This window comes from Stylophora pistillata, chromosome 2 (assembly GCF_964205215.1).
Source record: "Stylophora pistillata chromosome 2, jaStyPist1.2, whole genome shotgun sequence".
In the NCBI taxonomy this organism is placed as follows: Eukaryota; Metazoa; Cnidaria; class Anthozoa; order Scleractinia; family Pocilloporidae; genus Stylophora; species Stylophora pistillata.
In genome coordinates, this window is record NC_142520.1 from 17414877 (window position 1) to 17428217 (window position 13341).

At 38.3% G+C, this 13341-nt stretch overlaps 1 protein-coding gene and 2 pseudogenes across 1 annotated transcript in view; 2 read left to right on the plus strand and 1 right to left on the minus strand.

Annotated features, from left to right (window-relative positions):
* LOC111319710 (tetratricopeptide repeat protein 38) overlaps positions 1–11645 on the plus strand; it is a 31716-nt gene extending 20071 nt beyond the window's left edge. The window contains exon 10 of the mRNA XM_088750399.1: positions 11499–11645. Coding sequence (XP_088606525.1) covers positions 11499–11599 — 101 coding nt within the window. The 3' untranslated portion in view covers positions 11600–11645. The remainder of the gene's footprint in view (positions 1–11498) is intronic.
* LOC148737468 (uncharacterized) lies at positions 85–3209 on the plus strand (annotated as a pseudogene).
* LOC148737469 (uncharacterized) lies at positions 5750–6679 on the minus strand (annotated as a pseudogene).
* Positions 11646–13341: the final 1696 nt, after the last annotated feature.

Sequence of the window (13341 nt, forward strand, 5' to 3'; positions counted from 1 at the left end):
TGTGATAACCTGTTCTGCAACTGTTTTCCAGCCATGGGATAGTGGCTCACACAGTCTCATTCACTTCATGCTATCTGAAGCTATATGACCGAGGAGAATGAAATTATTGTAAGATTTTTTTTCTCTCTAGAAGTGCGAAATATTTCATGTAAGTTTGTACAAGATTGTACATCTTGAAGATAAATACTCATTACAGTGACCTCGTTATGGTGCTATTTAAATTCTAACTCTGTAGCTTTTCTCTCGTGGTCTGAGATTGGCAAAAGTTGCTATTCTGGTGCCCAGTAGTGACCAAGACAGAATCTCTCCTTACAATTTTAATTAAACAGGTGATGAGAATAGAGACAACTAACAATTATAAGATTACTTAATGATTAACTAATAATCTCCTGATTAATAGTTGTCTCTGTCCTCAATAAAAAGTCAAGGCTGCGTATCTGTTATTTCACAAGATTGGAATCACAAGAGAATTGTTCCGGATCCTCACCTCGCACATAAGCGCGGGGATGACAATTTCTGATGTCCAAGTTGTTTGGCATCAAAGTCTCTTTGACGAGTATGGTATACGAAAGATGTGTTTCCTCACTGAGAAGAACAAAAGCCCCGAAAAGTCTCCAAGTTTTTCACCGAAAGGCTGCAATTTTGGAGAAAAAGTCTCAACTTGCTGTTATATTATGGGATACTTTGAAAAAGAACATCTCTACCACAGAAGGATGTGTCAGATGAGAGCTTCTTCACTAAGTGCTGATCATACATTTAAAGTGTCTGCAAATATCGGCTTTTGGTTTGAGGGAAAGTGGATACAGCTGTATAACTGTTTATTTATAGTTATGAACGAAGTCGGCATAGCTTTAGCCTGGAAACTTTGCAAGGGAACAGCGTTTGATAAAGTGGAAGATCTGTTGACCAGTTTAAAAGACAGACTTGCCACTAAAGGTTGTGTTGTAGACCGTTACTATATTGACCACTGTTGCCAGTGGAGGCACAAACTGAATACTGTTTTTGATGGAGTGTCAATACAGCTTGATCTTTCAATGCAATACAGAGAGAAGTGACAAAAATACCATAGAAGGGTGGCAGTGGGCCACTACAGAAACTGCGCACGCAATTCTGCATGACTTTAAATTGATTCTGAGGGACCCAACAGATCGTGGAATGAAAAGAGCTAAGCCAACTCCATCAGCGAGTATTATTGAGAAAAACATTGATAGCTTTCTTATACAGTGGAAATCTGTAGAATATGAAGGAACAAAAGTTATCCCCCAGAGTGCTTTAATCGAAATTCAAAAATTATAAGTTCATGTCCGAAGGGGTTGTTTATCAGATATTCCACCCTCTGGAGGTATGAGTCGAAATAAAGGGATTCATAGAATCTTAAATAAGACCTTGAGTAAGTCACGGCTTGGTATTCAGTTTGCGTTGGCACTTCTTGGCATCTTCTTTTACGTGTGGAATGAAAAGCAAATACGTTCAGTTGAAGATCAAAAAAAGATAAGAGTAACACCACCAATTCAATCTTATTTTGACCATCTGGAAAGCAGTAAAAAAGCAACCAATGATTATTGTAATTTTCAAGCTACTCCTGGCTCGCTAAATGGGGATGAAAGTGGAGACACTTGTAGCAATATTGGACAAGCAGACTACGAGGTGACAATCTTGGATAAATTGAACGTTTTCTTAGATGTAACATGTGATATTTCATATACGGCATAAGATGAAGATGAACCTAGTAATGCAGATTACTTTTCAGCTCAGGCACACCTGCGTCCTTTGAGTGAAAAACTGCAAGAGTCAGTTATTAACTCGTCCAGATGTATGGTCAATCTTTGTCAGCATATCGAGTCGCTTAGTCTGTATGCAAAACTTAATCCAAATTTTATTTTCTCCACAAAAAGTAGCCTGACCCTCTTCCACTCTGGCTTAGTAAGCAGTAAAGAACCTTCTACTCTCGATGATGTTATATCAAACCACAACATGGTCCGTGTCAGTGTCCCACCGAATGGAAACTGCTTCTTCCTGTCTGTTGCACATTCAATTATGAACAGCATTATTCCAAATGTACCAGTATCAAGTGATTTAGCCAGTCATCTTGACTCACTTGGACTAATGACTTGTAAAGACAAAAATGGAATGAGTTCCAGACTACGAGAACTAACTGTACATGAGTGGATGTCGCATCCAGAGGAGTACCAACCATTTATCGGAACCGAACAAACAGTCAATCACGAGGCTCTGTTGTTTCTTGCTGATGGACGCTTTGCATCTGATCTAGGCATTTCTATGCCTCTTACCATGGCAAACTTGCTGAGGCTTTCACTTGTTGTGATATCTCAAATGGAAAGTCTACCAGTGATACCAACGGGAAACTATTTACTCTCTGCCAATTTTCATTGCTTTCGACCATTCAGGAGCAGGGCACTATGATGCTCTTGCCCACATCACAGGCAGCCAGTCACCTTCAGACTGCATTAAAAAACTGTCATCCTGTGATAACAAAGATACACCCAGCATCGAATGTTCTCGTTGTGGGCAAGGCGCCAGAAAGAAACAGTCCAATATAACCTCATGTGATAGCTTTAAAAATCGATGTAAGTGCTTTCAAAGTGTTGTAGTGACAGGTGTCAATGCATAGGATGTGAAAACCCTCATGGAAAAAAAGCCAAGAAAGAGTAAAGGAGCTCTCCCACCCAGGTGGGCTCAAGGAAACGACGATCCCGTGAATTAACGACCGAGGTCATGTCTGGAAAGCAGTTTTTACTCAGGCGACCCCACTCCGAGGACAATGTCAGCAAATGGACATTCCTAGAAGAACTAGTGCTTATCCACGTAATCCAGTTGAACCTAACTAAAGGTGGAAATGACAATGACATTGGTGCCATTGCATCACAGTATTCACAGTTAGTTGATAACAATAGTATTCATAACAAAAGTCATGAGCAGATAACGAGAAAGGTAATCTCTTTTCTCAATGATAATAATGTTTTTCAGACTTTGTTAAGGGAGTAGGTGAGGCTTAATTGGTTCTAGATTGGCAGAGATCACTTAATATCACCTTAAGTTGGTTATAATATTTATTAGATTGACAGTTGCTTGAGTAAGGTTCAACAGATGAGGTTTTGTTGTTGTTTATTTACAATGCTGCTAGAACAATTAGTGTGCGAAGAACTGCCAGTCAGATAGCCCAAGGCTAGTGGATCTGGGCCTCCCAGTAGCCCGACAAGCAAGTAATGGTTTTCAGATTAGTTTTTACTGGAAGTTAAATATTTAGACATTGAAAAGGATTTCAGTAAAGGGAAAGCTGCAAAATTGCAATTTCTTTGCACCCTACTAAAGCGCATTAATGAATATTTTTTCTATATTGTAAACAAAATGTGCATTATTCCTGCCATCATCCTACTTCATGTGCAATCAATAGTCTTGTTTATTATCAAAGTTTGCCTCCTGTAGTAGGAGTAATTCGCAAAAAAAGTACAAATACTACACTACTTCCCAGACTGTGCGAAAGACTAAACACGTTGGAAAGTTATAATTTTGAGAAAAAAGAAGGTTGGATGGCAGATCTCCTATTAGACATTTGAGTTTTGTTACTTCTCTTCGTGTGATACATTAGTTACCTGAGTACAGGGAACACTCCATCCTTCTATTTCTAATGTACCTGGAACAGTTCACAAGTTTAGCATGACACAGAATGACACTTTTACTCAAACCAAATAATTGCATTTTGCAAAGATAAATACCATTTCACTGTTTCATTTTTAGCTAATTTACATTTTATTATAAGAAATATGTTTTTAGAAATAACAAATATATCTAAATATTGGTTTTGTTATGGGTTTTTGCAGAACCTGAAACAGCAACAGTAACACTAAGCTTGCTATAATGCATTATACCATGTTCAAGTTTTATCTTATTATTAACTATATTATAAAAAAAGTTTGATTATTAATTTTATCATTAACTTTAAGAAATTTTGTTTGTGTGAATAAGTGAAATTTATACTCAGCCCCTTTTGGGGGATTTTAACAGTACCTGGAACAGTTTATTACTGTAGCATAACTCAGGATACTGCTTCTACAAAGTACTGGTAATTATTCTACTTTGCAGTCATGATAATCATCTTGTTCCTGATTCATGTCAATATGAATGAAAATAAATAAATATGTAGAAATATGATCAGGTAATTATAAATACAACAGAATTTAAATTTCAGGGTTACTTCTTTACTCTTGGTTCGCTTAACTGGTAAATAAACTTGAAAAACTTAACAATGTATGTGTGCAAAATAAGAGTACATATTCTGTTTCATTTTCTCCAGCACAACAGTATTTTAACAACTGGTGACGGTGGTACAGTAACTGTTTCTAAAGAGACAATGTTTGACCATGTTAGAAAGTCTGAGTTATAATCTGTCTGGCAGCAAATAGTATATAAAGACAATACTGACATTGCTCATTGACTTTTTTGGGAATTGCAACTTTTGACTGCAGTAATCTGCTAATGTGTACCAGTACTTCAAGAAATCTCTATACCTCTGCTTCCCACACAGAAGGCATTGGAATCTCCTGGGGAGGGGGTGGGCTCTTTGAGACCAAAAATAGACAGGGGAAGGGTGGTTTTGAAAAATACCTTCCATATGGGGAGGTATATTATGTACATTATATGGAATTTAAAAACATGGACAGTCTATAGTTCTACATTTTGTGATATAAAATATTGTCTCAACTCTTGAAGCTTTGGATGGTTGTCTAGCATTGCCTCTTTCTGGGATGATGTTAGGAGGTCATCATACTTAAGAAATTTCTCCTTGTATTGCTCCAAAGACATATTCAGGTTCCCTAGACGGTGTTGTGAATGGATAAGGATGTTTGGAAGAGTCTTGTAGAAGACTGTTGACTTCCCAAGTTTATTCACCTGACCAAGAGATGCTGTCTCTAGGTCCCTCATACACTCTTCAGTTTTCTTCGGTGTTGGGCGCGAACTAGATGAAAAGCTGTTGTAAACTCTCTTTGAACTGCAGTAGGGGCCGAGCAATGTTAAAATTCTCTGCTTTACATCCTCATCTGTTACTGACATTCGTACTGATGTGCTGCCTTGCTTGACCTTCAAACAATGTGAAAATATAATATTTTGAATCAATATCAAATTGATATCTCGGATCAATAGGTTTGGAAAGAGATAAGTCTAATGCTATCAGTAATTTTTAGTCCTGTAGTTCCTTCACAGGGTGGAAAAAGCAAAAATTGCAGCATTGGACAACATTATATTTTTTGCGCTAGATTTTATCCTATAATGGTGGCTCCCAAAACTTTGCCATCATTCATTCATTCATTCATTCAGTCAGTCAGTGAGTCAGTCAGTCTAGTCAGCCATTCATTCAGTCAGTCAGTCAGTCACTCACTCACTCACGTACTCATTTTTAATTGATTAATTCATTCATACATACATGCATTCAATCATTCACTTATTCATTCATTCATTCATTCAATCATTTATTCATTCACTCATTCAGTCATTCACCCATTCATTCACTCACTCATTCATTCATGCATGAATGAATTCAGCTATTCAATAATTTAGTTATTTATTTATTTACTAATTTTCTTCCACTTACAAAATGAGATTTGGGTCACTGGAATTGGGAATCACAGGAACAAACAGAACAGAAACAAAAAAAAATTTAGAAATGGGAAAAAAGGAGACTAAAAATGGCAGAAATGGTATTTGGGTGGGGAATAGGAATTGTAAGCCATCACCAGAAAATCCCAGCAGCCGATTGCGAGGCTTCTTGGTTTTTCCCCTCGCAGTATTTATAGAATACCTCTCTTGCTCCAGCACTTAAAGTGTATTCAATAGCGTTCTCTTGGTGGTGTTCGACATCTATTTGTTCGTACACTGTTCCGAGGCTCTTCACAGCCCTTTCTTCCACAAGCTGTGTTGAAAACACTTCTATTTCTTTGATCTCCCTCCGCACGCGTTCTTGGCACAGGAAGAGTATCCTGTCAGCTAGGCCGTTTTTACAGGAAACGACCTTGGGCCATATTTCGGTCAGAAATCGCCGCGGCGTCGTGAAGATTGACATCGTCATTTTAGCACATTGTACTCCTACGCGTTTTCCCATTCCCTTAACAGTTTACCAATAGTCAACGTCGTAGAGTTTGCAGATACGCTCCATAGTAAGTGAGGTTTTCGAGACAGACTTGGATGTACTGATCAATTTTTGCATGAAAGTGTAGCCTTCGTCGATGCAAAGAAGGGGTACATGTGATCTGTCGGCCCCTGTCTGAAAGTTGACAAAATGATTGAAAAGGCCATTCAAAGAAGTCTCATTGACCAAAATGCTTCGCTGGACGCGCGGCTCCAAGTGCGAAATAAGTGGATTGACACAGGCGATGTTACAGGCTGGACGTTTGCCCGCTCCAGACGGGGCAAGACCAACAAAAAACAAATTACCATTTTCTTTCCAAGAATCGAAAATTTTTACAGTGGTGTCCCCTATTAGTGCTCCGGTACACGGTAACATTCCAGTGAGGAGCAAATCACGCGTTGAGCCATGGCTCTTGGCGAATGTATCTAGTCAGCCTTGGATATTTCGAGGGGCTATCTCATCCCAGGGAGTCTTGATGTCTGCCAATTTTGACTCCAAATCATCGACAGATTTTATCTCAACGAAAGAACTCATATTAAAAAACAAAACGTTGCAAAGACAACTCGCAAAAGGACAAGGACTTCGAGCGCGGTCGTGAACAGCTTAGACCAGGTTGAAATCCGCGCGAAAAGGCAGCAATAACATTACATAAAAGGAAATAATAAAGTCAATCAGTTAACGAAAAGTCTCGTCCCAGGATTGTCAAGGTATCGAAAGTAAAGAAGAATACATTAGATCAACTTTGAGGGATCAAACTAAAGTTTTTTATGTTGTTTTTGGATTTTTTATCACTTACAGTGAAGCAACGATAAACTAATTATGTAAATCTTATTATCCATCAATCCATCGATTCAACGATCTATTTCCATCAAACACAGGCTTATTTAGTGTCGTCACGCAACGCTTCTTAGCGATCTATTGATCGATCGATCCAGCGATCTACCGCTCTATCGATCTAACGATCTACTGATTCATCGATCTAGCGATCGACCGCTCTATCGATCTAACGATCTATTGATCCATCTATCTACCGGTCTATCGATCTAACGATCTATTGATCCAGCGATCCACCACTCTATCGATCTAACTATCCATTGATCCATCGATCCAGCGATCTACGCTCTATCGATCTAACGATCTATTGATCCATCGATCTAGCGATCTACCACTCTATCGATCTAACGATCTATTGATCCATCGATCCAGCGATCTACCGCCCTATCGATCTAACGCTCTATTGATCCATCGATCTTTGCTTCTATCCATCCAGCGATCTGTCGTTCGAGCGATCTAACGATGTCGGTGCCTTAATTTTGGTGACGTCAGCTTTGAGGTTTTTACACCGAGGTAAAGCCTTCATTTTCAAAAAGGACCACATTGTAATCGTCCTCAGAGCCTGCAGCGCTAGAAGTTTCTACTTCTTACTCTTTGGAAGCTCTGTGCTCAGGCGAGAGTGGTGTTTCAGCTCTTGAAGAGTCTAACGATTCGGTACTCGATTAAGGCTTCCCTTTCCCGTTTAGCAGGCTTGGTTGCTAAGAGAGGTTGAAATACCTCCTCGGCTGACTCTTCTATTCTCGTAGCTCGGCTCTCAAAGCTTTCTTCAGTACCTAATGTTTCTACCAAAGGATCTTCGGCGAGACTTGAAAGAGTCGAGAATGACAGTGGCTCTTCTGCAACCGAACTAGAGGAATCCATAATATCCATAGCCGTTCATGTATTCCTCTTTCAGTTTGAAAAAACTAACAGTTTCCTCAACAGCGTAATGCGGCTGTCGGAAATTTCAAAACTCCTACGTCATCGGGCATACAAAACAATTTCTTATGGGGTGTGCATATTAACCAATAAACAAACGATACGGCTTAAATTATCTCAATTCAAAATGGTGGTCGCACATTCTTCACGGTTCATGCAGGTCAGCTATTTGACAAGCCAGGCTCAAGAAATTTAGTCAGTGAAAAGATATGGCAACAACACGTGGTAGACGGTCCTCGCTACCCTACTCGAAGGAAAGAAAAAGGGAAAAGAGGCACGATTCCGACAGAAAGTGGTACTTCGCGAAAGCATAAAACAGAGAGGTGCGCCGGCACACTGCATCATTACAATAAATCATCCATTCTAGCGCAGGATGGCACTGATCCTGGGTCTGTTGTTCACATGAAGCCCTCGAGTGAAGATCGAAGGAAACTCAAGGTACGTTTCGTTTCTGAAAAATTAAGCTTCAGTCAGAAGAAAAGAGAATTTGCTCTAAGAAAGATCATTTTGAGTTTGTACGAGATAAGGATCATTTGCTATCGTGCAATAGAAAAATAAGTTTGATGGAAAACTTTTTTTTTGTTTCTTAGACTAGCTGCATTTGATTTGGCTTCCAAAAAGGTCCGCACTGAGTAAACTTGGCCTGTCTATGGCAATCGATTTCCCTCCTTTCGACGTTTAGCTTACTCTGACCATTCACTCTCAATTTTTGCTACCTTTTACATGAAATTTCCCAGACAAATTTAAAGCATTTCGCAATGCGAGCACAATAGCAATCAATCTGTAACACTTTTCAAAATTCCGCAAGAAAGTTCCGCTTCTGGTCTCTGTTTCTGCTAAACGTGTTTGGACGGAGCCGGCGATGCCGCATTTTCAATCGAATTTACTTTCCAGACCAAAGTATTTCGTAAAAGATACGGTAAAATGGTTTTATGGTATTTCAAACGGCATTCATAGTTTCTTAGGTAAAATACACCTCAGAAAAAGTCTTCTCCCGGACGTTTCAAGTCTTTCTTAAATTGCACCAACGACCTCAATAAACTATTGTACCGAGAAATTTCTGAGATTTCAAGATTTGGAAAACAAGGCAGAAAATTACTAGAAGTAGAATTGTTCCCCACGTCAAGTTCTGACAAACGACCTGCAAATAGTTCCTCTACCAATGGCTGCAAGGAAAATCAAGCCAAAAAACGGTGAGGTGAGGATGAGTCAAACACTATTTCGGTACAACCAAGTGAACCATTTTTTTTGATGCTGAGACCTTGTCGATTACGGCGTCTACGTCGACAAACGTAAACGTAAGAGCCAGTGTCATTATTTTTGGCACACCATGGAAAAGTGCCCCAAATTGGTTTGTGGCTGAGAATGAGGTGGATCTCATGCAGCACATCATAAAGGTTTTCGTGCCTCCAAGAGGGGTTCTATTATTGTTGGGAGACTCGTATACTCTGGGTAAGACACATTTATACAAATAAAATGTAGTTAAGTTGCACATTTTACAGACATTGACTCCTTTATTTTATATGCCATAATACAGTTACTAAATTGCCATAAGAAGTGAGACAAAATTACTGACTTGCAGTAACCTGCCGTCAAAACATATGTAAACAATGCCAATAGCTGCAAAAAGTAATAACTTGTTTATCCCTTATTTTTATGTGTTTCAGTGAGTTTCTGCCTGAAACTGTTGGTTCAAAGGAACGTGAACTTATTATCCGTATATAGGGACTAGAAGCCTGTTTCTGGTCTTAGGAAAGAAGCTGTCACGCTGAGCCGTTCAACATGCAAGCCGGGATCAGGGTCTACAGATAACGACGAGTGGAGAATTTGTTTAGCAAAACAATCGCACTAAATGTAGATTTATGATCCCTTCGCTGGAAAAATTGTTTGAGTGAAAGTTTCGAACAGATCAAGAGTCATTTCAATTAGGTTGACCGTTAGCCGTTAAAAAGCAAACAAATTTAGCCGTTAGGCGAAAAAATGGACAAATTTTGACCGTTTGTCTTAAAAAAAGTTAAGCGCGAGATTTTTTTCATTTGAACGCATGGGAAAGAAATTTGCCGTTAGCCATAAAAACCATTACCCTATTGAGACACTTTTATCAGAGAATGTTTGATACTTACTTTACGCACATGAATAACAGTTGAGTATTACTTAAACATTTCTATGGACCCAGTGTAGCCTAAAATGTTTGTAATTACTTCCGTGATTGGGTATGACATGGAAATTTCCATGGACCTGCTTTTAACATAAAACAGATACTATTTTGAATATTCGAATGAGTATTACATGAAAATTTCCATAAACTTGTTTTGAAAAGGAGTTTTGGACACTATAAACTTGTCACTATAAAATTCCATACACCCATTTTGGGCCAAGAAAGTTTGAAATTATTCTTCTTTTTTGCGCGTGAAAGAGTATTACATGGATATTTCCACGTACCGGTACCGTTTTGGTCAGGACTGTTTGATACTGTTTGTATACGTGGATAAATATTTCATGGAAATTTCCATAAATCATTTTGGTGAGGCACTATCCGGCATAATGAAATCGTAAAAGTATTACATGAAAATTTCCTTGTACCTGTTTAAATTGGTTCTGAATGATTGATACTGTTTGTATACGTAAATGAGTATTATTTGGAAATTTCTGTGTACCTGTTTTGATTAAGGATGTTTGATACGTTTTGTATACGCGAGTAAGTATTACCTGTACATGGAAATTTCCATGGACCCGTTTAATGGCCAAAAGTGTTTGAAATTATTTTCTTACGCGTAAATGGGTATTACATGAAAATTTCCATGTACCCTTTCAATTTTGTTTAACAATGATTGATAATGTTAAGTATACGTGAATTAGTACTACATGGAAATTTCCATGGCCTTTTTGTGTGGCACAATTGTTTTGAAATCATATATACTGCTGACAAGTTTTCTTCTCTGAAAAATAAATCGACTTTTAAATGGTTTACTTAACCATTCGAGGGATATATGTGCTGCTGTTTGAGTGAGTTATCATAATATTAGGGTACCGTTCACCACTGATAACTGGAAAAGTAGACACAAACATGCTCATTTTTTACTGTGTAGTAACAAGTTGAAAGAAACCGATTAAAGTGTTTTGAAATTAACTGAAACAAATATAAATTGTGATGGCCGATTGAGTCACTGAAATTGTTGATTGAGCCGTAAGTCTTAGTTCATGGACAGCCGCTCGGTGATGTTGGTGATTCTTTGCTTTAACCTTAGTAACTATATACCATGGCAAAGTTTGATTTTTTTCCAAATTTCTTACTTCAGAAAATCTGTACTTAAAAAATTACGTGTTAAATCAGTTCATGCACAATCAGTTCTACAAATCATTTGGCAGTCCGTCTACTAACTATTCAACCATTCAATCTATAATTTATTCCATAGATAGATTAAGGTATCATTCAAATAATCTATGAATCAACTAGATTAAGCCTTAAAATTAAGTATTATTAATCATTGTAATGCAATTATTGTATACTGAAATTATTGGCATGGCTGAATGAAACGCATGACGTGATCCATTTTGTTTTACGATGTTTTCTATTGTTTGTTTGTTTTTTTTCCTTAAGGTGTTGATGTTAATGATCGGTGGAGAGAGTTGTTTAATTTGTGGGAGTCACACACAGATAATCACATTCTGGCACGTGCCATACGTTACGCGGAGGTGTAGCATACAATAAATTATCATCTTCATATGCAAGTTGAGGAAAGTCGCTGGTGGTTACTGCAATGTCAGCAAACCTTGCAAAATGCCAATAACAGTCCCTTTTGAGAAAGCTCCGAAGTGACATTTCTTAATGGTTTAAGGGAACCTCCACTCTTCTAACAATAGCGCTCAAACTATTCCAAATATACTTTTCAATACATCTGGTTTGAAAAAAGTTGTCTTACCAAGCATTCTGCCTTTTTCTTTTTTCTTATTTCTTTACATGTATGAGAGGTGGGGAATGTATATGACAGTGTCAGTTACTCCTGAATGGATTTTGGCCATCTCCTGGAACTCCTGGTATATATTTGAGCTCCCGACCTCTGCATTTTGATAGTAACCCTTGGTTTCAATTCTCAAGAGCTTCAAAAGTAATTCGGGACCACCGAGATTTTGTCTTACTCTGTTGGGTGATTGGTCTAAGAAAACCCTTTACACCTCCTCAACCAATCAGATGCAAACCTAGAATCAATGGCAAACTGGGAACTCCTGCGTTTTCCCGCGCCTCGGGCAGTTCTAATTTTGAGTCCTCGTTGGTTCTAAGTGATAGTTCCTTTCCTTATGATAGGCTGATGTGATTACTTTGGTTTTCGCTCACGATACCCAAGAGAGAATCGCTCTCCTTTCCTGGGTGGTCTTGCACAATGAAAAATACAAGTTGTTGCTTTTACCCAGACCTCTCATTAGCTATTGTTTAATTTTTTTTTTTTTTTTACATATTTTGTTCAACTATTAACTTTTTCAACTCAGGTTTTCAATGATGTTGATAAGTTGATGTATACACTGGGAGCAGAGAAGGAAGATGCAACACTAACCTAATGATATCACTTAGAGACTTTGTTAGGAAATATGGAAAAAAAGTGTAGAAGAACGCTCAGATCAACAACCTGTCATTCAGTAAAAGAGTGTTTAGTCATCTCTCAAGCGTCAATGGATTTTTGGCATTCTGATTAACTTACTACACTTCCTTCGATGTTAAATAACCGCACACTTAAGTTATAGTTATTTATAACCGACCACATCACCAAATACTTTCCCAGAAACTGAAAAGGAGGCCAGGAAAAGCGAGCGGCAATTTTATGATCACTATCTGCAAACGAGATTTGGTTGTTCCAGCTCGTGGTCGTAAAATTATTTCAAGTGACTGCTTTTCAGTGTGAGTGTCTCATAAAAAGAAAGGCGATGAAAGAAATCGCTCCAATAACAGACCGACTCATGGGACAGGCCCTTGCTTTACATGTGGAGTAAGGTCGGAAAGAGACTCTTAAAAATTCAAAATCGGATGGATAACGCCAACACAGTCCGGGTCAAAATAATGGCTGCATAATATTCGTTTAAGGAATTTAATTTACGCAAGCAATTTACCAGCTGGCCTGTAATTTCACTCTACGTTCATTTGTGTGTAGGAATTTTCGATTCAGTAAGTCGAAAGTGGTCCAGGGCTGAGATTGGTTCCTACGATTTTTTACTCACTGTTCGCCCCTCATTGGTTGTCAATGGTTTTCTCGTGATCACCTTCGTTCTCATGCTTAGGATACTCTCTCCTTCCAGATGACCCTGGTAACAAGTTTGCTTTTGGACTTGATTTCTCGACATTCAGTCGTAAAGTACTCTTACGTCATAGCTTAAATTTTGTTGCATAACCACAACCATCTAACACCTTGTACAGTTTCCTGAGACAAAGTAAAATTTTATTTTGGTTGAGA